Genomic DNA, 22,678 nt, shown 5'->3' with positions numbered 1-22,678 from the left:
CCCAACATGCCCCCCAGCTCCTGGTGCAGGCCATGGTCATCTCCCACCTTGACTCCTGCAACGCTCTCCTAACTGGTCTCCTAACTGGTCTCCTAACTGGTCTCCTAACTGGTTTCCTAACTGGTCTCCTAACTGGTCTCCTAACTGGTTTCCTAACTGGTTTCCTAACTGGTCTCCTAACTGGTTTCCTAACTGGTCTCCTAACTGGTCTCCTAACTGGTTTCCTAACTGGTCTCCTAACTGGTTTCCTAACTGGTCTCCTAACTGGTCTCCTAACTGGTTTCCTAACTGGTTTCCTAACTGGTTTCCTAACTGGTTTCCTAACTGTTCTCCTAACTGTTCTCCTAACTGGTCTCCTAACTGGTCTCCTAACTGGTCTCCTAACTGGTCTCCTAACTGGTTTCCTAACTGGTTTCCTAACTGGTCTCCTAACTGGTCTCCTAACTGGTTTCCTAACTGGTTTCCTAACTGGTCTCCTAACTGGTTTCCTAACTGGTCTCCTAACTGGTCTCCTAACTGGTTTCCTAACTGGTCTCCTAACTGGTTTCCTAACTGGTCTCCTAACTGGTCTCCTAACTGGTTTCCTAACTGGTTTCCTAACTGGTCTCCTAACTGTTCTCCTAACTGGTCTCCTAACTGGTCTCCTAACTGGTCTCCTAACTGGTTTCCTAACTGGTTTCCTAACTGGTCTCCTAACTGGTCTCCAGCCTGTGAAACCTCTGCACGCGGCGGTGCGTCTGGTCTTGGATCAGCCTAAAAGAACACGTCCCCCCTCTGTTCATTGAGCTCCTCTGGCTGCCCTTAGCCGCCCGCATCAGATCCAAGTCCCTGATGTTAGCTACAAAGAGCTTAATGGAACGGCTCCATCTACTTGAATGCTCTTGCAAAGGCTTCTGTCCCAACTGGGTCCCTCCGTTGGTCCCAGGATTGTCGTCTAGCAGCTCCTACACCACGCCTAAGACAATCCAAACTCTGTTCATGTGTCGTCCCACGATGGTGGAATGACCTACCAAGCGCTACCAGAACAGGGGCGTCCCTGTCTATCTTCAAGAAGCTCCTGAAAACCCAGCTCTTCAGAGAGCATCTCCTATCCCAGCACTTACCTTGTACTTCCCTACCCCCTCTATCTCTGCACTTTATCTTTCTGCACTTCCTTCTATGCCTGCACCCTATCTCTACTCTGTCCCCTCTGACAGAGTCGGACTCCTGGGTTCCTTCTATGTAGCTTATTGTTAGCTTTTATAAAGCTGTTATATCTTCATTTGTAAGTCGCTTTGGATAAAAGCGTCTGATAAATACAGAAACATCTCACTCTCTGGCATGAGCACCTCAGTCAGAAAGGCCCTGAGGAGAGTGGTGACAGCGGCTGAGAAGATCAGCTCACGCTGCCATCTATTGAGGCTATCCATCCTTTTCCCCCTGTCCTCGGGGCAGGAGATGCAGCAGCCTGCTCTGCAGGACTGTGAGGTTCAGAAACAGCTTCTACCAGCTGCTAAATGGTAGAAAGAGACGACTGTGCTCTGCTTTGCATGTGCAACAACTCTCCCTCCTTATTCCAGGGTCTGAAATCTATTTACTGTTTATTCACTGATCTGTTTTATACACGAGTTCGTTTTTATACCTAATTATTAAACAGTTTTCATCCCCTTCTCAGGTCTGTGATGCGTCGGCTTAAAGACAATCAGAGGAATCTGCACTCGTGAAACTAAGGCACTGATTCAAATATAACCGAGGTTTCACATGGAGACGTAAATATGTCTCCAGCACCTCTGGAGTCGGACTGAGGTGACGATGGAGCAGCCTCTGAGGTTATATAAAGTCCAGATCATTACTATGTCCAGCAGCAGCTTGTTTTCAGCACACAGCTCCTCATTCATAATTCATTTGACAAATTCAACTGCAGGTTTTCCTCTCCGTTGACCACATTTCATCTTCTAATGATGAGTCTGGAAAAATATCTCAATATTATCCAACATCGGCACAGATTCTGCCAAACAGCCCCTCAGTGCCATTGTTGGGCTAAACTCTGAGGAAATATTCACGGCTGAAGATTACGAGCTCACACAATGTGGGAATCGAGTTTAGTGCTCACTGGAAGTGAATTCTGATGTGCTTTGTGTTTTTATCTCTATGTCTCTTTGTTAAGAGGATCCACTGAGACGCAGGCCGCTCTGACTGGAATCAATAGACCCGTGTGTCAGTGATAAAAAACCATGTGACTGAGATACAGGAAATTGCTCTTCGGTGGTTCTTCTCGTTTCTCATTCGCGCCTCTTCTGTCCTCCTGTGACCAGAGAGTCCATCAATGTTTCTGTCCTGAAATGCTCCTGGAGGACAGATGTTGAGCTGTTTTTGGCATCCATGATGTAAAAAAAAGGGTCATGACACCTTATTCCTCTAAAGTAAAGCAGGGATGTCCAACTCCGGTCCTCGAGGGCCGCTGTCCTGCAGGTTTTAGATGTTTCCAACACACCTGATTCAGATCAATGCCTCATTGGCTGGTTTGTGCAGAATGTAACAACCTTTTGAAGGGATCCCTTTCATCTGAATCAGGTGCATTGAAGCAGGGAAGCATCTAAAACCTGCAGGACAGCGGCCCTCGGGGACCGGAGTTTGACATCCCTGCTCTAAAGTAACCCTCACCCTGTTTCAGTCATTTGTTTTTATGCCCAGTCCCAACACAGCTGTCGGCCACTTTATCAGGTACAGCTTCATAGTCAAAGGTTGGCCCCCCTTCTGCCTTCAGAACGGACTTAATTCTTCGTTTCATACCTTCAACAAGCCGTTGGAAACATTCCTCAGAGGTTTGGGTCCATGTTGTCATGACAGCATCAAGCAGCTGCTGCAGATGTGTCGGCTGCACATCTGGGATGTGAATCTCCCGTTCCACCACCTCCCAAAGCTGCTCTGTTGGACTGAGATCTGGTGACTGGAGGCCGTTGGAGTGCAGGGAACTCATTGAGATGTTCAATAAACCAGTTTGAGATGATATGAGCTCTGTGAGATGGTGAATTATCCTGCTGGAAGCAGCCATCAGAGGATGGGACACTGAGCTCATAAAGGGATGGAGACGGTCAGCAGCGATACTCAGGAAGGCTGCAGCATTTAAACGATGCTCAGCTGGTACCGAGGGGCCCAAAGTGTGCCCAGAACATCCCCCCCACACCATTACACCAGCAGCCTGAACCGTAGATACGAGGCAGGATGGATCCATGCTTTCATGTTGTAATTCTGACCATCTGAATGCTGCAGCTGAGCTTCCTTCCTGTCATCTGGAACCAGTCGGCCCATTGACCTCTGACCTCTCACAGGCCTTTCCACTGGATATTCTCTCTTTTTCGGACCGTTCTCTGTAAACCCAGAGGTGGTTGTGGGTCTAAATCCCAGCAGATCAGCTGTTTCTGACACACTCAGACCAGCCCGTCTGGCACCAACAGCCATGCTGCGTTCAAAGTCACGTAAATCCCTATTCTTCCCCATTCTGATGCTCGGTTTGAACTTCAGGAACATGCCTAAAGGCATTGAGCTGCACCATGCGATTGGCTGATTAGCTTTGTGTTAACAAGCAGTTGAACAGCTGTTCCTCACAAAGTGGGCACTGAGTGTATGTGCAGCACAGATAAAGCAAATGAAGGATCATTATAGAGTTAAAAAAGGCTTAATTACACTTCAACTCCACTTTAGGCCATAAAAACTGCTTTAAGAACATCATTATGGGGTTGAATAATGAATAAATTCACTGTAAAACACAAATATTCAGTCATGACGAAGTCATCCAAAGCAGAATTGATGAATCGTTAAAATCTGTGGAGTTGTACCAGGTACCCAAACATCTCTGCCTTTGTGTTTCTCCTCCAATCGCATCGTCTCCTGCGACGTTAGGAGAGGAATCTAAGATATTATGCTTGGAAAAGGAAGAACTGGTTAGCTGGGCTGCTCCTCCAGCATCAGATAAGTTGATCAATGAAATCTGAGCATTAGTCGACGCCTTCTGCCACAGAAACAGACCTTAACATGCTGCTAAAATCTATTTCTGAACCGATTTAAGGTGAGAAGTAAGCAATGTAGCTGTCTTTATGTAGACCGGAGACTTTTTGCTTGTAGATGTTTGTATTTTAAACTGAATGCAGCCGTTTTCTCCCGTTTATGTAGAAGTTAGTGAGCTCAGTTTGTATAGTGAGAGATACAAAGTGGAGATATTTTCCTTTCCTCCGTAGTTTAGTCTTAGTTTGGGATGTTTTGTTGTGTTGGTTTTGGTTCTTTCTGTTTTTAACTACTGGAAAGAAGTCAAAACAACATAATAAAGGAAAGGTAAACTGCTCAGGCTGTTATGTTCCCTCGTTATAATCATGATGCTCCACTTTTCCATGTAACATGGTTGTAGTTAAAGCTTTATAGAGACGAGAGAAGCAGCTTCTTTCTTCTGTAAATGTAATTTAAATGTAAGAAAGAGCAGAAAAGAAACCCAGGAATTTAAGCAGAATTAGATGTGTTATTTGATGTTTCTCAGACTTTTCCACTTCTTTCCTTTTAGGCTACACGCTGGCCACCAAACTGAGGCGGCACGTGAGGGCGGCCCACCTGAAGGAGAAGCCGTACAGCTGCCACTGCGGCGCCTCTTACACCGTGAGGCAGAGTCTGCTGAGGCATCAAGCTCAGCACCAGGCGGAGGCAGGAGCTCTGAGCGAGGCGGGGGGGGGGAACGGCGAGGAGGCGGACCACAGCAAGGAGGAGGCCGCGCAGGAGTTGGTGGCGTTAGGCCTGAGTCACCAGAAGCCGATCAAAGGCCGGCCCAAGAAGAACCCGCAAGACGGCGGTGAAGCGAAGAGAAGAAGGCGAGGAAAGGAAGTGGAAAGGGAGGCGAAGTTCAGCAGAGTTCAGACTTTGCCTGGAGGAGACGAAGCTCCGGGCGCCGTCCAGCACGCCGTCCTGTACGTCCACACAGACGAGCTGTCAGCCCCGAGCTCCACGCCTCTGCTCCTCACCGCCGACGGCTCGCTGCCCGAAGCGATGGAGCCGGAGCTGGTGGAGGTGGTGATATCACAGGGAGCAGAGCAGTGCATTATGGTCCAGGGGCAGCAGGCGGTGGGGGAGCTGCTGATCTTACAGGAGGAGGCGAGCGGCCTCTGCTCTGTGGCCCAAACTGTTGAGATAAACACGATGTAAGCGAAGCTGGGGGACATTCCGGTTAAATTCTTAACGGAGTGAATCCACCTTCCTTCAACCTACCTCATCCACATTTACCCAAATTTATCAGCATTTGCAGTTTGCCTTTGGACAACCTTCATAGAACAGATGTGGACCAATTAGATGTCATTAGCTGCTGATTGTAGATTAAAAAGGAACGGAGAGAGTCCCAGCCAGACTTTAATGAAGACGGTGTGTTTCCTGCCGGCTTCTTCGGTCTCGAGCTCCTTCCTCCTGATTATAAAACATCAGTGGGCTGTTTGATTCTCAGCCGCTGACATTTACTGTTGATTCGGAGCACAAATTTCACTGAAGCTGCACTCAAAATATCTCAAGTCTCCTGCATTTAGCCAGTTATTCCCTGGAGTTAAGAGAAAAGAGTGCAAACGAGGGTGTATTTTGTCCTCCTTTACACAGGAAACTGTTATATTTTAGATGTTTATTCTCACACAAACAAGTAAAAGAGTCAATTACCTGCAAGTTTAACACAGAATTACTGTAAAAATGGACGAGATGCAACCATCTTCTGCCTCTTACATGTTAACATTTTGGACGTGTTTGACGTTGTTTTGCTTTACTGTAAATATCGGCCGATAATCACCCTCATTTAGACCGATTCATGAGGCGAATACATCATCAATATCCTAAATTTAAATCATTTTCATCACAGCTTTGTGGTTTCTGCTTTACACTGTTTAAGTTTTTATACAAAAACAAAAAGTTTACTACATTTAAACAAATGTACAAACGTGAAACTGCACAAAACCATTAAAAGTCTCGCTTTCATTACACTTTGCGTCTGTTTTATTATGTTCAAAAGGGAGAAAACTCCACCATTTTTTCAGGTATTTCTGCTACTTACAATCCAATCCGATCCAAATATATTTATAAAGAACGTTTAAAAACAACAAAGCGCTTTACATTCAGAGAATTAATAAGTGAAACACATAAAACACTGTTGGAGCCATTTTGAAAGTTTGTAACATGATAAACTGGTACAATTGGTGTCACCTTTGAGCTAATTGATAGCAACAAACAGGTGAGGAGCATAAGTAACCGCTAAGTAATGCAATTTGTTTAGTTCTGCTGTTAAAGTTGCTGTGGAAAACATGTGGAGACTTCCAGCAAAGTTCAAATAACTCTTCAGAAATGTAAGAATTGTGCGTTTTGGACGTCTTTTATTTTAACAAGTGAAGAAACTGCTGCACCGCGGAGGCTTTAAATGGAGGTTTAACGGCTATACGCCGGTAGAAATCCCAACAGCATGCTGTGTGGAACGCCAGGAAGGAAAGACGAGTCTTTAAATGGGATTTTAAAGAAGGTGAAGAAGCCCAACATGTAGAGGCAACCAAAACTGCAGGTTTCTAAAAGCAGAATGGGAGGCAGAGCCTTCAGTTATCAGGCCCCTAAAAGCAGAATGGGAGGCAGAGCCTTCAGTTATCAGGCCCCTAAAAGCAGAATGGGAGGCAGAGCCTTCAGTTATCAGGCCCCTAAAAGCAGAATGGGAGGCAGAGCCTTCAGTTATCAGGCCCCTAAAAGCAGAATGGGAGGCAGAGCCTTCAGTTATCAGGCCCCTAAAAGCAGAATGGGAGGCAGAGCCTTCAGTTATCAGGCCCCTAAAAGCAGAATGGGAGGCAGAGCCTTCAGTTATCAGGCCCCTCTCTGTGGGAACCAGCTGCCAGTTTGGCTTCAGGAAGCAGACACCCTCTCTACCTTTAAGATCAGGCTGAAACTTTCCTTTCTAATAAAGCTTATAGTTAGGGATGGCTCAGGTGAGCCTGAAACATCCCATAGTTCTGCTGCTATAGGCCCAGCCTGCTGGGGGAGCTCATCTGTCACACCTTTCCTCACTTTCCTCTCTTTTTCCTCCTGTTTAATTTCTCAATTGATTTTATGTCCATGTGACATTATTGTGGTTATTAACTTGTGTTTCCCTGTTCCAGCAGGTATCCTTTGAATGGTGTTATGGTGTTTTTCCCCCCTCTTTTCCCTCTTTTCTGTCTTCTCAAACCCCAGCTGGTCGAGGCGGATGGCCACCCTTCCTGGTTCTGGTTCTGCCAGAGGTTTCTTCCTGGTTCTGGTTCTGCCAGAGGTTTCTTCCTGAGTCTGGTTCTGCCAGAGGTTTCTTCCTGGTTCTGGTTCTGCCAGAGGTTTCTTCCTGGTTCTGGTTCTGCCAGAGGTTTCTTCCTGAGTCTGGTTCTGCCAGAGGTTTCTTCCTGAGTCTGGTTCTGCCAGAGGTTTCTTCCTGGTTCTGGTTCTGCCAGAGGTTTCTTCCTGGTTCTGGTTCTGCCAGAGGTTTCTTCCTGAGTCTGGTTCTGCCAGAGGTTTCATCCTGGTTCTGGTTCTGCCAGAGGTTTCTTCCTGAGTCTGGTTCTGCCAGAGGTTTCATCCTGGTTCTGGTTCTGCCAGAGGTTTCTTCCTGGTTCTGGTTCTGCCGGAGGTTTCTTCCCGAGTCTGGTTCTGCCAGAGGTTTCTTCCCGGTTCTGGTTCTGCCAGAGGTTTCTTCCTGAGTCTGGTTCTGCCAGAGGTTTCATCCTGGTTCTGGTTCTGCCAGAGGTTTCTTCCTGGTTCTGGTTCTGCCGGAGGTTTCTTCCTGGTTCTGGTTCTGCCAGAGGTTTCTTCCTGGTTCTGGTTCTGCCAGAGGTTTCTTCCTGTTAAAGGGAGTCGTTCCTTTCCACAGTCCCTCAGGCTCAGGACGGGAGATTGGACTGAAGACAGGTTTCGGTCCAATCTGTTGGTTTCCAGCAACTTGTCGCAGTTGGAAAAAGCTGTTTTTTTTTTACCATCGAGCTGATCAATTGATCAGATTTAGGGTCGCCGTCTATTTTCACCCTCAGAATGGTGGCAGTGGGTTTCAAATATGGAGTCATGGCGCCGAGGTCCACATGGTGGGTGTCATGTTGTGTGGAATAATATGTGTCTTTTTATCATTGAAACTCAAAAGGTTCGGGTCCATCCATGCTTTGATTGGCAGAATATAGATTAACAGAATAACAATGAAATTAAATGGAACCAAAGGGCAGCAACTACAGTGAGAAAAGGAGGGGTCCAAGAATGGAGCCCTGAGGCACCCCACAACCGAGAGACGCTGTAGACGACACAAAATCCTTCTGTTAGTCAGCTCAGACCGAGGAAAACTTTAGTTTTCTTATTGCAAAACAGAAAAAAAAGAGCAAAAAGAGAAGAAAAAAACAATATAACAACAGTATTTTTGTATCTTTTCAGTGCCATCTGTCTCTCAGCAGAAAGAGATTTTAAACGGTTGAAGGTTATTCCTGGAACCGCCGGACTGGCACCGACTGGAGAGCAGAACCAGGATTAAGATGGCGCAAATTGACACAAATTGATGCTGGCGTGCGTGGACGTGGCGGCCTGGAGCTCTGTAAGTTTTAGCATCTAATTGGTCTGCTCTATCTGTATTTCACTGTACATTGACAATAAAGATACCTGTATCTATGTATCCATATGTGATCAGGACCTGCTGGCTGTGCATCATCCAAGGCTGAGAACTAAAGGAGCTTTTACAGCAGTGGACCCCCCAACAAACTCTGTTCTGCTGAGCCTGAGATCTTTTAAAAAAGCAGCTAAAAACTCATCTTTTTAAACCTGTTTTTATGCTCCAGCACTTCATTGTGAAGCGTTACAGCAGAGGAGTTGTGCCGAGTCCACTGGGTGTTATTTATTCTGCAGAGTGATGAGTTTAACTGAAGGATTTCTGCTTAGATAGATGGATTTCAGAAAGGCAGGCTTCAGAGCATGTAATCACAGCGGCTCTGTTTGCAGACTGGCGAAGACGCTTCTGTTGCATGCCTCCTTGCATCAGTTTCCCAGCACTCCTGCTGCCTGCCTACTGTGCTATCACAAAGAAAACAACATGTCTCACCAAACTGCTGAAGTTAAAAAGCAGAAAGCACTGAAAACAGCATGATGTGGGATCATCCCGTCTTACACCAGCAGGGATATGAATAAGAGTTGGACAAATACACCACCTGAATCTCAAGTGTTAACCCTTTATTCTGCACATTTTAGCCTATCGTAGATCCAGTTTTAACAGGATAAAACCAACGTTTTGCACAGGAAAACGTACCGTTGAACCAGGATTTTAGACTTTATTGCAGATGTGTGGATCAAAATGTGACATTTCTGAAATAATTCAGACTCTTTTTCTGTGTCTCCAGAGCCAGATGCATCCTGCAAGCTTTAATGGGTATTTATGTGTGTCCAGAACCTGAATCCAGTTCTCCTGCAGCAAACTGGACTATGGGAACAGTGTAAAAGGCTCAGTTATGCATACAGAGGTCCTGTGTTCTTTGTTTCTTCTTCACTCAGTGCTTCTGCATCAGTTTTAGTTCAATAGATAATGACACTGAGGTTGTATTTACCTCATTTTAAGTCCTGGCCCATAAAATCTGGCCAATGACAAAGCAAAGAACTTATCGTTGCTGCCATTACTTTGTATATCCTCAAACATTGGGAAAGACTTTGCATGAACTAGTTGATGGGGCTCATCCTTTCCTGTGTTCCAGTTCATCCCAAATTGATTGGAAATCATAGAAAACAACATTAAAACGTGCCTAAATGCTTAAACATGCACAGAAAGGGCTGTCTACACACTTATTCCCATTTAAAAGGCAACAGACAAGCTTTCACTTTCTTTCAGAGACAGTAACTTACAAACAAACCTGCCGGCTGAGCGACCATCTTGATGCTGTAACTATGAGAAGATTCCTCCATTAACGGTTATTTTTATTCAGTTTGTGCATTGCTTTTTTTGCACATGAAAACGTACCGTTGAACCAGGATTTTAGACTTTATTGCAGATGTGTGGATCAAAATGTGACATTTCTAAAATAATTCAGACTCTTTTCCTGTGTCTCCAAAGCCAGATGCATCCTGCAAGCTTTAATGGGTATTTATGTGTGTCCAGAACCTGAATCCAGTTCACCTGCAGCAAACTGGACTATGGGAACAGTGTAAAAGGCTCAGTTATGCATACAGAGGTCCTGTGTTCTTTGTTTCTTCTTCATTCAGTGCTTCTGCATCAGTTTTAGTTCAATAGATAATGACACTGAGGTTGTATTTACCTCATTTTAAGTCCTGACACACAAAATCTGGCCAATGACAAAGCAAAGAACTGCCATTACTTTGTGTATCCTCAAACATTGTGATGTCTAAGAAAGACTTTGCATGAACTAGTTGATGGGACTCATCCTTTCCTGTGTTCCAGTTCATCCCAAATTGATGGGAAATCATTGAAAACAACATTAAAACGTGCCTAAATGCTTAAACATGCACGGAAAGGGCTGTCTACACACTTATTCCCATTTAAAAGGCAACAGACAAGCTTTCACTTTCTTTCAGAGACAGTAAATTACAAACAAACCTGCCGGCTGAGCGACCATCTTGATGCTGTAACTATGAGAAGATTCCTCCATTAAGGGCTATTTTTATTCAGTTTGTGCATTACTTTTTTTCCACATGACAACGTACCGTTGAACCAGGATTTTAGACTTTATTGCAGATGTGTGAATCAAAATGTGACATTTCTGAAATAATTCAGACTCTTTTTCTGTGTCTCCAAAGCCAGATGCATCCTGCAAGCTTTAATGGGTATTTATGTGTGTCCAGAACCTGAATCCAGTTCACCTGCAGCAAACTGGACTATGGGAACAGTGTAAAAGGCTCAGTTATGCATGCAGAGGTCCTGTGTTCTTTGTTTCTTCTTCACTCAGTGCTTCTGCATCTTCTGCATCAGTTTTAGTTCAACAGATAATGACACTGAGGTTGTATTTACCTCATTTTAAGTCCTGGCACACAAAATCTGGCCAATGACAAAGCAAAGAACTGCCATTACTTTGTGTATCCTCAAACATTGTGATGTCTAAGAAAGACTTTGCATGAACTAGTTGATGGGACTCATCCTTTCCTGTGTTCCAGTTCATCCCAAATTGATTGGAAATCATCGAAAACAACATTAAAACGTGCCTAAATGCTTAAACATGCACGGAAAGGGCTGTCTACACACTTATTCCCATTTAAAAGGCAACAGACAAGCTTTCACTTTCTTTTCAGAGACAGTAAATTACAAACAAACCTGCCGGCTGAGCGACCATCTTGATGCTGTAACTATGAGAAGATTCCTCCATTAAGGGTTATTTTTATTCAGTTTGTGCATTACTTTTTTTGCACATGAAAACGTACCGTTGAACCAGGATTTTAGACTTTATTGCAGATGTGTGAATCAAAATGTGATATTTCTAAAATAATTCACTCTTTTTCTGTGTCTCCAAAGCCAGATGCATCCTGCAAGCTTTAATGGGTATTTATGTGTGTCCAGAACCTGAATCCAGTTCACCTGCAGCAAACTGGACTATGGGAACAGTGTAAAAGGCTCAGTTATGCATACAGAGGTCCTGTGTTCTTTGTTTCTTCTTCACTCAGTGCTTCTGCATCAGTTTTAGTTCAATAGATAATGACACTGAGGTTGAATTTACTTCATTTTAAGTCCTGACACACAAAATCTGGCCAATGACAAAGCAAAGAACCTATCGTTGCTGCCATTACTTTGTATATCCTCAAACATTGTGATGTCTAAGAAAGACTTTTCATGAACTAGTTGATGGGGCTCATCCTTTCCTGTGTTCCAGTTCATCCCAAATTGATTGGAAATCATCGAAAACAACATTAAAACGTGCCTAAATGCTTAAACATGCACAGAAAGGGCTGTCTACACACTTATTCCCATTTAAAAGGCAACAGACAAGCTTTCACTTTCTTTCAGAGACAGTAAATTACAAACAAACCTGAGCGACCATCTTGATGCTGTAACTATGAGAAGATTCCTCCATTAAGGGCTATTTTTATTCAGTTTGTGCATTACTTTTTTTCCACATGAAAACGTACCGTTGAACCAGGATTTTAGACTTTATTGCAGATGTGTGAATCAAAATGTGACATTTCTAAAATAATTCACTCTTTTTCTGTGTCTCCAAAGCCAGATGCATCCTGCAAGCTTTAATGGGTATTTATGTGTCCAGAACCTGAATCCAGTTCAACTGCAGCAAACTGGACTATGGGAACAGTGTAAAAGGCTCAGTTATGCATACAGAGGTCCTGTGTTCTTTGTTTCTTCTTCACTCAGTGCTTCTGCATCAGTTTTAGTTCAATAGATAATGACACTGAGGTTGTATTTACCTCATTTTAAGTCCTGACACACAAAATCTGGCCAATGACAAAGCAAAGAACTGCCATTACTTTGTGTATCCTCAAACATTGTGATGTCTAAGAAAGACTTTGCATGAACTAGTTGATGGGACTCATCCTTTCCTGTGTTCCAGTTCATCCCGAATTGATTGGAAATCATCGAAAACAACATTAAAACGTGCCTAAATGCTTAAATATGCACAGAAAGGGCTGTCTACACACTTATTCCCATTTAAAAGGCAACAGACAAGCTTTCACTTTCTTTCAGAGACAGTAAATTACAAACAAACCTGAGCGACCATCTTGATGCTGTAACTATGAGAAGATTCCTCCATTAAGGGCTATTTTTATTCAGTTTGTGCATTACTTTTTTTCCACATGACAACGTACCGTTGAACCAGGATTTTAGACTTTATTGCAGATGTGTGAATCAAAATGTGACATTTCTGAAATAATTCAGACTCTTTTCCTGTGTCTCCAGAGCCAGATGCATCCTGCAAGCTTTAATGGGTATTTATGTGTGTCCAGAACCTGAATCCAGTTCACCTGCAGCAAACTGGACTATGGGAACAGTGTAAAAGGCTCAGTTATGCATACAGAGGTCCTGTGTTCTTTGTTTCTTCTTCACTCAGTGCTTCTGCATCAGTTTTAGTTCAACAGATAATGACACTGAGGTTGTATTTACCTCATTTTAAGTCCTGACACACAAAATCTGGCCAATGACAAAGCAAAGAACCTATCGTTGCTGCCATTACTTTGTGTATCCTCAAACATTGGGAAAGACTTTGCATGAACTAGTTGATGGGACTCATCCTTTCCTGTGTTCCAGTTCATCCCAAATTGATTGGAAATCATCGGAAACAACATTAAAACGTGCCTAAATGCTTAAACATGCACAGAAAGGGCTGTCTACACACTTATTCCCATTTAAAAGGCAACAGACAAGCTTTCACTTTCTTTCAGAGACAGTAACTTACAAACAAACCTGCCGGCTGAGCGACCATCTTGACGCTGTAACTATGAGAAGATTCCTCCATTAAGGGTTATTTTTATTCAGTTTGTGCATTACTTTTTTTGCACATGAAAACGTACCGTTGAACCAGGATTTTAGACTTTATTGCAGATGTGTGAATCAAAATGTGACATTTCTGAAATAATTCAGACTCTTTTCCTGTGTCTCCAGAGCCAGATGCATCCTGCAAGCTTTAATGGGTATTTATGTGTGTCCAGAACCTGAATCCAGTTCTCCTGCAGCAAACTGGACTATGGGAACAGTGTAAAAGGCTCAGTTATGCATACAGAGGTCCTGTGTTCTTTGTTTCTTCTTCACTCAGTGCTTCTGCATCAGTTTTAGTTCAACAGATAATGACACTGAGGTTGTATTTACCTCATTTTAAGTCCTGGCCCATAAAATCTGGCCAATGACAAAGCAAAGAACCTATCGTTGCTGCCATTACTTTGTGTTTCCTCAAACATTGTGATGTCTAAGAAAGACTTTTCATGAACTAGTTGATGGGGCTCATCCTTTCCTGTGTTCCAGTTCATCCCAAATTGATTGGAAATCATCGAAAACAACATTAAAACGTGCCTAAATGCTTAAACATGCACAGAAAGGGCTGTCTACACACTTATTCCCATTTAAAAGGCAACAGACAAGCTTTCACTTTCTTTCAGAGACAGTAACTTACAAACAAACCTGCCGGCTGAGCGACCATCTTGACGCTGTAACTATGAGAAGATTCCTCCATTAAGGGTTATTTTTATTCAGTTTGTGCATTTCTTTTTCTCTTTGTCCGTCAGACATCCATTAGCTGTTCAAACCTGGTTGTTTTTACAGATACCAACATGTTGAGGCTGTCCAGCGATTGTCTCCATTTTTAGCATTATGACTAAGACTTTGCATTATTCCCGTCAAAGCAACCACATCAGACAGCTTTTCGTGTTTCTGTGACGTTGCTGAAGCAGAACAAACAGCTGCCTCTGGTACAAGCTTCTCCAGATGTACTTTTCGTTAATTTCTGACAGAATTGGGCTGACTTTTGTTCTGCTGCTTATTGAAGAGATGATGCAAAACTAATTATGTTGGCATATTTTTATTCAAACGTTACCCGCACAGCTGGAGAACAACACTGGCTACAGAGACATAAAAATCTGGGTTTTCGAACAGTCCTTCTGCACTTCTACTGTTTTAAAATTGAAAACTAGAATCGCATCAGTCTGGGAAGGGTTATAAGGCCATTTCCAGACTATCTGGAGTCCATCATTCTACAGAGAGAAAGATTATTCACAAGTGGAAAACATTCAGGACAGCTGTCAATCTTCCCAGGAGTGGACGTCCCAGCAAGTTCACCCCAAGGTGAAGAAGCCCAGAGCTACATCTCAGACTCTACAGGTCTCAGTTAGCATGCTAAAGGTTAAAGGTCACCCCAAGGTGAAGAAGCCCAGAGCTACATCTCAGACTCTACAGGCCTCAGTTAGCATGTTAAAGGTTAAAGGTCACCCCAAGGTGAAAAAGCCCAGAGCTACATCTCAGACTCTACAGGCCTCAGTTAGCATGTTAAAGGTTAAAGGTCACCCCAAGGTGAAAAAGCCCAGAGCTACATCTCAGACTCTACAGGCCTCAGTTAGCATGTTAAAGGTTAAAGGTCACCCCAAGGTGAAAAAGCCCAGAGCTACATCTCAGACTCTACAGGCCTCAGTTAGCATGTTAAAGGTTAAAGGTCATGACAGCACAGTTAGAAAAAGACTGAACAAGGACGGCTTATTTGGAAGGGCTGCAGGAGAAAGCCTCTTCTCTCTAAAAAGAACATGGCAGCTCAGCTTAGGTTTGCAAAGCTGCATCTGAACAAAGCTCAAGACTTCTGGAACAATGTCCTTTGGACAGACCAGAGCAAAGTGGAGATGTTTGGTCCTAATGCACAGCAGCACGTTTGGAGGAAACCAAACACAGCATATCAGCACAAACACCTCATACCAGCTGTCAAGCACGGTGGTGGAGGGCTGATGATCTGGGCTGGTTCTGCAGCCACAGGACCTGGGCACCTTGCAGTCATTGAGTCCACCATGAACTCCTCTGGATACCAAAGTATTCTAGAGTCAAATGTGAGGCCATCTGTCCCACAGCTAAAGCTGGGCTGAAACTGGCTCATCAACAGGACAAAGATCCCAAACACAGCAGCAGATCTACAGCAGAATGTGTGAAAAAGAAAAGAATCGAGGTGTTGCAACGGTCCAGTCAGAGTCCAGACCTCAGCCTGACTGAAATGCTGTGGTGGGACCTTAAGAGAGCTGTGCAGAAACCAAAGCTGCAAACCTCAATGAGCTGAAGCAGCGCTGGAGAGAAGAGTGGCCGAGATTCCTCCAGAACCATGAGAGAGACTGATAACGTCCCACAGGAAACCATCACTGCAGCTCACTGCTGCTGAAGCTGCTGGATCAGGGGTTCACTTAGTTTTACACTCACTGCTTCCATGTTTTGCCTGTTTTTGTTCAATAAATAATGTAACATGTGACGTGTTATCTGAGGTAGAATTTATCTAATTTTAGGACCTATATTTTTATATTTTACATCCAGATACATAAAACCTTAAATCTGAAAGAGGGTGCACTTTCTTTTTCACTGTGTGATCATTTCTGTTTGTCTCTCTAAGTGTTTGTCAGCCGCCTTGAATCCTTTTAGAATAATCAGGTTGCTGTGCCGGTGTTTGACACTCGGGGCTGTTGTCAGGGCTCTGCTGGAGTCTTCTGTTTCCGAGCTGCTGTCTGACTTTCAGGTGAAGCACCTTCAGACGGCTTTTGTTTGCCACAGTTTTCATCTGCAGTGCCATGTTTATGGCTGACGCTCGTTACAGCCAGCAACACTGCTAATAGCTGCATTTTTATGTCTTATGCATGTGTGATCTTTACATTTTATATCTATTTTTTCCCCACAACCATCTGGAAACTAGTAGAAAATAACTCACAATCTCCCCGAGAGTCCCGACTCAGCAAAAATATCAATAAAGTAGAAATAATTGTGATGGAGTCCTGCAGGAAGATGGAAGATGAGAGTAAGGGAAGTCAGGAAATGGCTGAAACCGTGACGATGATCCATACAAACGCAATGATAACAACAGAATAGCAACAGGAAGCAGCTTCAGACGTCACATGATTGTTTCCACACTGAGGCTTCGAAGCAGCGGTTTGAAGCACGTATCGAAGCTCCTGCTCCTCCACAATCCCTGACAGAATTAGCCTAATTTGGACTTTGATTAATTAGATTTACTTGGCTAATAATATGGGCTGTAGGGCGGTGTGGTGGTTAGCACCGTGGAGCATGTTCCCATCATCCAAAAACATGCATGTGAGGTTCATTTGTCCCTGTGTGGCCCTGTGCATTTTTATGTCTTATGCATGCGAACTTGTGAATATTTCCCCAATCTTTACATTTTATATCTATTTTTTCCCCACAGCCACCTGGAAACTAGTAGAAAATAACTCACAATCTCCCCGAGAGTCCCGACTCAGCAAAAATATCAATAAAGTAGAAATAATTGTGATGGAGTCCTGCAGGAAGATGGAAGATGAGAGTAAGGGAAGTCAGGAAATGGCTGAAACCGTGACGATGATCCATACAATGATCACATGATTGTTTCCACACTGAGGCTCTGAAGCAGCGGTTTGAAGCACGTATCGAAGCTCCTGCTCCTCCACAATCCGTGACAGAATTAGCCTAATTTGGACTTTGATTAATTAGATTTACTTGGCTAATAATATGGGCTGTAGGGCGGTGTGGTGGTTAGCACCGTGGAGCATGTTCCCATCATCCAAAAACATGCATGTGAGGTTCATTTGTCCCTGTGTGGCCCTGTGATGAACTGGCCATCCATAAACTCCATAAACTCCACCCCCCCTCGACCCCAAAATGCCTTGAGATGGCTTTAGTTGTGAATTATATGAATAAAACTGAAAGGAAGTGAACTGGAAAGTTGCAGCCTATGTTGTATTGTGTGTCAGAAGCACAGATGAGTAAGTGGAAGAGTTAGTCAGGACAGATGCCATCCTCTGGACCTCCATCAGCCCTGCAGGGACAGCTCATCGACTTCACTGGGCTCATCATCTTAACGGGCTGCACCTGGGAAGGCGATGATTTAAGACACGTCCTCAGAGGCTGCTGCAGCTCACTTTCATCATGACCTGAAAGCTTCCCAGATGCATGTGTGGCTGAACAGGTCTGAGATCTCTGAGGAGTGGAGGCAGCAGTGATTGGTTGGCAATTTTCAGTCACTTTCCCAAATAATCCGACAATCACATCCACTTCATACAGTGAAGAGCTGAGAAAAGATACAGCGACCATCACTTCTTGCATTTAAGAACGAGCGTCTTTAAGAAACAATCTTCTGAAAGCGTGTATTGATAGAGGCCTTTTTGGCTCGTTTTCAGCCGTCAGATTGGACCATTTTTTTTTAACTGTCTGGACTAAATAGTAGAAAAAAGAGGAGAAAAGCCTGGAAAATAGTTTAAAAAAGGCTTTAAACTATTAGACTCAGGCTATTTTTTTAATTTCTAGCTTTAAACACTGAGTAAATTTGTCAGAATTAAGGCCATTTCTTGTTTTGTGGGTGAGAGCAGGAGTCAGTGTATTTCTGGTGCCAAGCCCAGATAAATGGTGAGAGTTGAGTCAGGAAGGGCATCGGCGTAAAACATGTGCCAATAATGTGAGATCGACTCGCTGTGGTGACCCCTGATAAAGGGAGAGGTCGAAAGAAGAAGAAGATGATGGAAATTTCTTGTTTTCTCCTCCTGATTTTTGTGCCTTTTGTTCCGTTCTCTGTCAGATGATCCCACACTGCTTCAATAATGTTGAGGTCCGGGCTCTGGGGAGGATTCATCCCTCCATAAGACCTGCTGCCACTGATTTTCAGTCCACTTCTTGTGTCATTTGGCACAGCTCAGCCTTTTCTCCCTGTTTCCCTTCCTTAAGAGCGGCTTCTTGACAGCCACCCTTCCATGGAGACCATTTCTGATGAGGCTTGGGCCAACAGTAGATGGATCAGCTGAAGGTCCAGATGCATCTCTCAGGTCCTGTCAGGTCACAGCTGGATTTTTTCCTCTTTCTTAAGGACATCACTTTCAGATCCTGTTCATCTGCTGTAGATAGTTTTTTAGGCCTGACACTTCTTCTTTTGTCCTCCACTTGTCCAGTTTCCTCAAATGTTTTAAGGACACACTGCACACCATGCTGAGATATGCCAAGTTTTCAGCTAATAGCTCTTTGGGAATCACCTTGTTGCTGCAGAAATCCTATTTTCTGTCTGTCAAACTGTGTTTTCTTTGCTGTTTTTCATAGATGCAGCTAAAGAAATGGGAACAAATGATGTGTCTTTGTGACAAAGTGCCTAAAGATCCAGTTTAAAATGGCTTCTTTGCTAAATTGTCTGTTCTGTGTCGACACAACACTGGTTCATCCCTTGAGTTAGGAGCCTTTTTTCTGCCTGAGTGGTTCATAGATCAGAGGTCACCATCGCCTCACAGCTAGAGGGTTCCAGGTTCAACAGGAGTTTGCATGTTCTCCCCCTGGGTTCTCCGGCTTCCTCCCACCGTCCAAAAACAAGCATTTTCGGTTAATTGGTGTCTCTAAAATTGTCCTTAGGAGCCAGTGTGGGAGTGTGGGAGTCGCTGGGATCGGCTCCAGCCTCACTGCGACCCGATCGAAGGATTAAACGGGTATAGAAAGTAGATGGATGGATGATTCATAGGTCAGAGTTTAGTGGCTTAACAAAGAAAAAACACACATCAGGTACAAGGACTGGAGTGAAAATGAGTAAAAAGTGTCCAAAGAAAAACTTTGAAAGACCTTCAGAGCTTTTGTTCAGGACCACTTTAAAAAAATCACTAGAAAATCTGGCTGCTAGGAAGGAAATATAAAGAAATAAAGCAGCGGTAAGACTTTACCACAGTGCTGTCTACCATAAATCACATATCATCATATTTAAGGTGCTCACAGATATGAATCTCAAGTTGGATGAACCTCAGAAAAGAAAGACAGGTTTAAGAAAGCTCCCCAACCAAAAACCCGGAGACTTCCTTCACTATTTGTCGAGCAGTTTTTCAGAATCCCACCCAAAAACGCAGCAGCCTCAGTGGAGCAAACTGTTATAAATCAAAGTTTCTTCACACTGTCGGCAGCTGGGAGGTGCAGCCATGGGTTTCCTGTTTATGTTCAATGAGATGAGATTCGTTAGTGTCCTTCGTACCCCTTAAAGGATTAGTTCCCCTCTCTGGCTTTATCCTCTGGATTTAAAGCCCTTTTTGTGACATTTAAGGCATTTTGTCAACCGGCAGCTTCAGAAAAATCACACCAGCCCAAACTCAGAATGTTTTCCTGCCTGTTTCAGTTCACTCTTTGCCTTTATCTGCTCTGTGCTGCCTGTATCCCGCCACTCTCAGCTAACCTGTCTCCCCGCCTCGCCTTCTCCCACATTCACATCCACAGGCTGGGATATGACTCACCCGGAGGGTCCACAGGCATCACCCTTCACTTTGCTCTTGTGGCTATTAACTGTAAAAAATGGAAAATAGAGTGTCTCTTTCAGGATCTGAGCCTTTTTATAAGTAGTTGCCACAGAGCTGTCAACCAGGCTTCCGCCTGTTTTCTTAAACAGCTGCAGCTGCAGCAGCTCACCGGCTTCGGGGTGATTTAGCGGTGCAGTGGCTTCGGGCTTCTCGCTGTAATGCATCACCACAGACTGACGGATCCATCATTTAAAGCGCTGTGGCTGAACACCACCTGCAGAGGTGAAGCCAAAAGGATCATAGTTTCTGTGACTTCACCACATTTGTGACATTTTCCCTCTGATTTTACTTGCCTTCAATTTCATTATTTGCTTCCATTTGTTCTTCACAGTTAATAATACTTAGAATTTGCTGCTGAATTACGTAATTGGAGCCTGAATTAAATGGAAACAGTCACACAGAAAGCTGTGATGGGTTCTTCACAATGTGTCACATTGATGACATTGAGTTTTTAAATTTTTTTTTTTAGCAAACTTTATTGAAAAGTCAGACGTTACAATTAGTGAAAACACAGAACATTAACATAATACAAAACAATGCCGGGGGGGGGGGGGTCACATTAAACAAAACAGTGATAAATTAGTTAATAAATTAGAAAATAACAAATATGTCACTATAACTGAACACCACAGGAAATCCTTCCCTCCCACCGCCATAAAACACGTGCAAAATATCCTTATTTGACAATTATAAGCAATATTATTTGAGCAAAATAAAGTTTTCCTACCTGTGTTATATGGAGGAGTAAAAGTGCCAAAATTAAATAAATAAATACATCCTTAAATAATTATTTAAATGTGTCATTAATTAAAATACCAATTCATTTTATGTAAAAAAAACACAATTATTTCCCTATTTAGTTAATTATTTCATGGTCCTTGTGTTGCAGTGCATCATTAATTTATTTCATCTGTAAAACTCGCCCTTCAGAGCCAGTGAGCGGATTCCTGACACCTGATTGGTTCCCTATACACTGGGTGGCGCTATTCACCCCTACGTTGGTTTAGATACTCTATCAAACAAAACTTTATTTGCAACCACTAAAAAACTGCTGCCCCTGGTACCAGAAAAGCGGTGGAGCACTTCTCCTAAATTTGCAGGCACTCTGCGGTCAATATCGTTGTCGGAAAGTGCGGAAATGAGTCCAACAGCTTCAATAAAGTCCTCCTTTTGCCACATGCTCTGGCTCAGCAGCTCCTGCTTCCACATCCTCTGCTAACTCTAAAATGTCTCAACTCCCGAGAAAGATCGTCCCGGTCCTCCATCGTCTCTCCAGGCGGCTTCAGACCCAGACCAAAGCAATGGATCGGACTAGGTTAGCGTTAGATCCGCCCACTGGCTCTGAGGGGCGAGTTTGACCCATAAAATAAATGAATGATGCACTGCAACACAAGGACTGTGAGGGATAAAGTTTTATTTACCCAAAGAACATAATATCAGGGCCCTTAAAAGAGGTCAAATGAACAAAACAAAGTAAAGTCATAATAACTTCAAACCAACTGTTCAAATGATAAGTAACTTAACAAAGAACCAAACTGACCTCCCTAACAGGAAATAAAGGAGAACTTAAATACTGGCTGAAGAGGGGGAACACATACTAACAAATAAAGAAACAGAACCTAACAGTTAATTTAATAATCAAATAATAATAATAATAATCAAAGAAAGAAGTAACAAAATAACTGAATAAATAAATTACTTGTAAATCTAAAGGAATACATCTTAACATCTAAAGGATGTAAACTACACTGTGCCCCCCCCCCCCCCTGATGAAGCTGCCTTGGTACAGGCTCATTGCACTTCCTGTGCATGTAGCTTTCCCTGCAGCTTGTGCTCACTTTTGCCCCCCCCCCAGCTCTCATATGGCTCCCCCAGCACCGATAGAAGAAAAGAAAACAGATTTAACATTTAAAACAAATTTAACAAAGTTGAAAATACAATTAGATCTAAATGTGCAAACAGAAATAATGTATTTCAGTTTAGTTTAAACATATGTAAACAAAATGATATCAAGAAATACACAGAACATAACTGAAAGTGTATGGAGTTACCGACTATTTAGCCGGCTTTAATGGTCACAAGGACCATTAAATAATTAATTAAATAGTGAAATAATTATATGTTTCTCACATAATATTAATGAATTAATCACACATTTAAGTAATTATTTAATGATGCATTTATGGATCTAATTTTGGCACTTTTACTCCTCCATAGGGTAATAAATCACTGCCTCATGTGTAAAATCCATCTGATTCTTCTACCCGGCGACACACTCATATAGAGCTGTACTTTTATCGTGTTTTTATTTAACTGTGCGTTTCATTACTGTGTGTTTTCCTATTTTACTTTGCCGGCACTAGTTGTGTGCGCTTGTATATTGTCGTTGTGTGTAACTCGAGGAATTTCCTCCGGGATCAATATAGTTTGCCTCCGTGATGCCTTCACTTGTAACCCCAGACCACAAGAATATCTGCCAAGATTGAAAAACGACTTTGTAGTTTTCTTATTCATATAATGTGACATTTTGCAGCATAAATTCTGACAGTTCAGACGCCAGAAAGTAAATGTTTATTAATTTTTACTCTAAAAATCGATTCTCAAAGCGCTATTTGCCCCATTTATCTACAGTTTTATAATTCCAAAGCAAGTCAAAACACCCCTTTTTTTTACTAATTTATTAATAACACATTTATTATCATATATGTGCTGCCACCAAAGACAGCAAACACAA

The 22,678-nt window shown here is 43.1% G+C and overlaps 1 protein-coding gene across 1 annotated transcript in view; it reads left to right on the top strand.

Annotated features, from left to right (window-relative positions):
* The window catches only part of LOC140301459 (uncharacterized), a 36,162-nt gene extending 30,289 nt beyond the window's left edge, over positions 1 to 5,873 (top strand). Inside the window, exon 9 of the mRNA XM_072379908.1 lies at positions 4,535 to 5,873. Coding sequence (XP_072236009.1) covers positions 4,535 to 5,166 — 632 coding nt within the window. The 3' untranslated portion in view covers positions 5,167 to 5,873. The remainder of the gene's footprint in view (positions 1 to 4,534) is intronic.
* The last annotated feature ends 16,805 nt before the right edge of the window (positions 5,874 to 22,678 follow it).

The sequence above is a fragment of the Leuresthes tenuis genome, unplaced genomic scaffold, assembly GCF_036924035.1.
Source record: "Leuresthes tenuis unplaced genomic scaffold, fLeuTen1.0.hap1 SCAF_2, whole genome shotgun sequence".
Lineage (NCBI taxonomy): Eukaryota > Metazoa > Chordata > Actinopteri > Atheriniformes > Atherinopsidae > Leuresthes > Leuresthes tenuis.
Note: the sequence above shows the minus strand (reverse complement) of the source record. Positions and strands in the feature narration are given on the sequence as shown.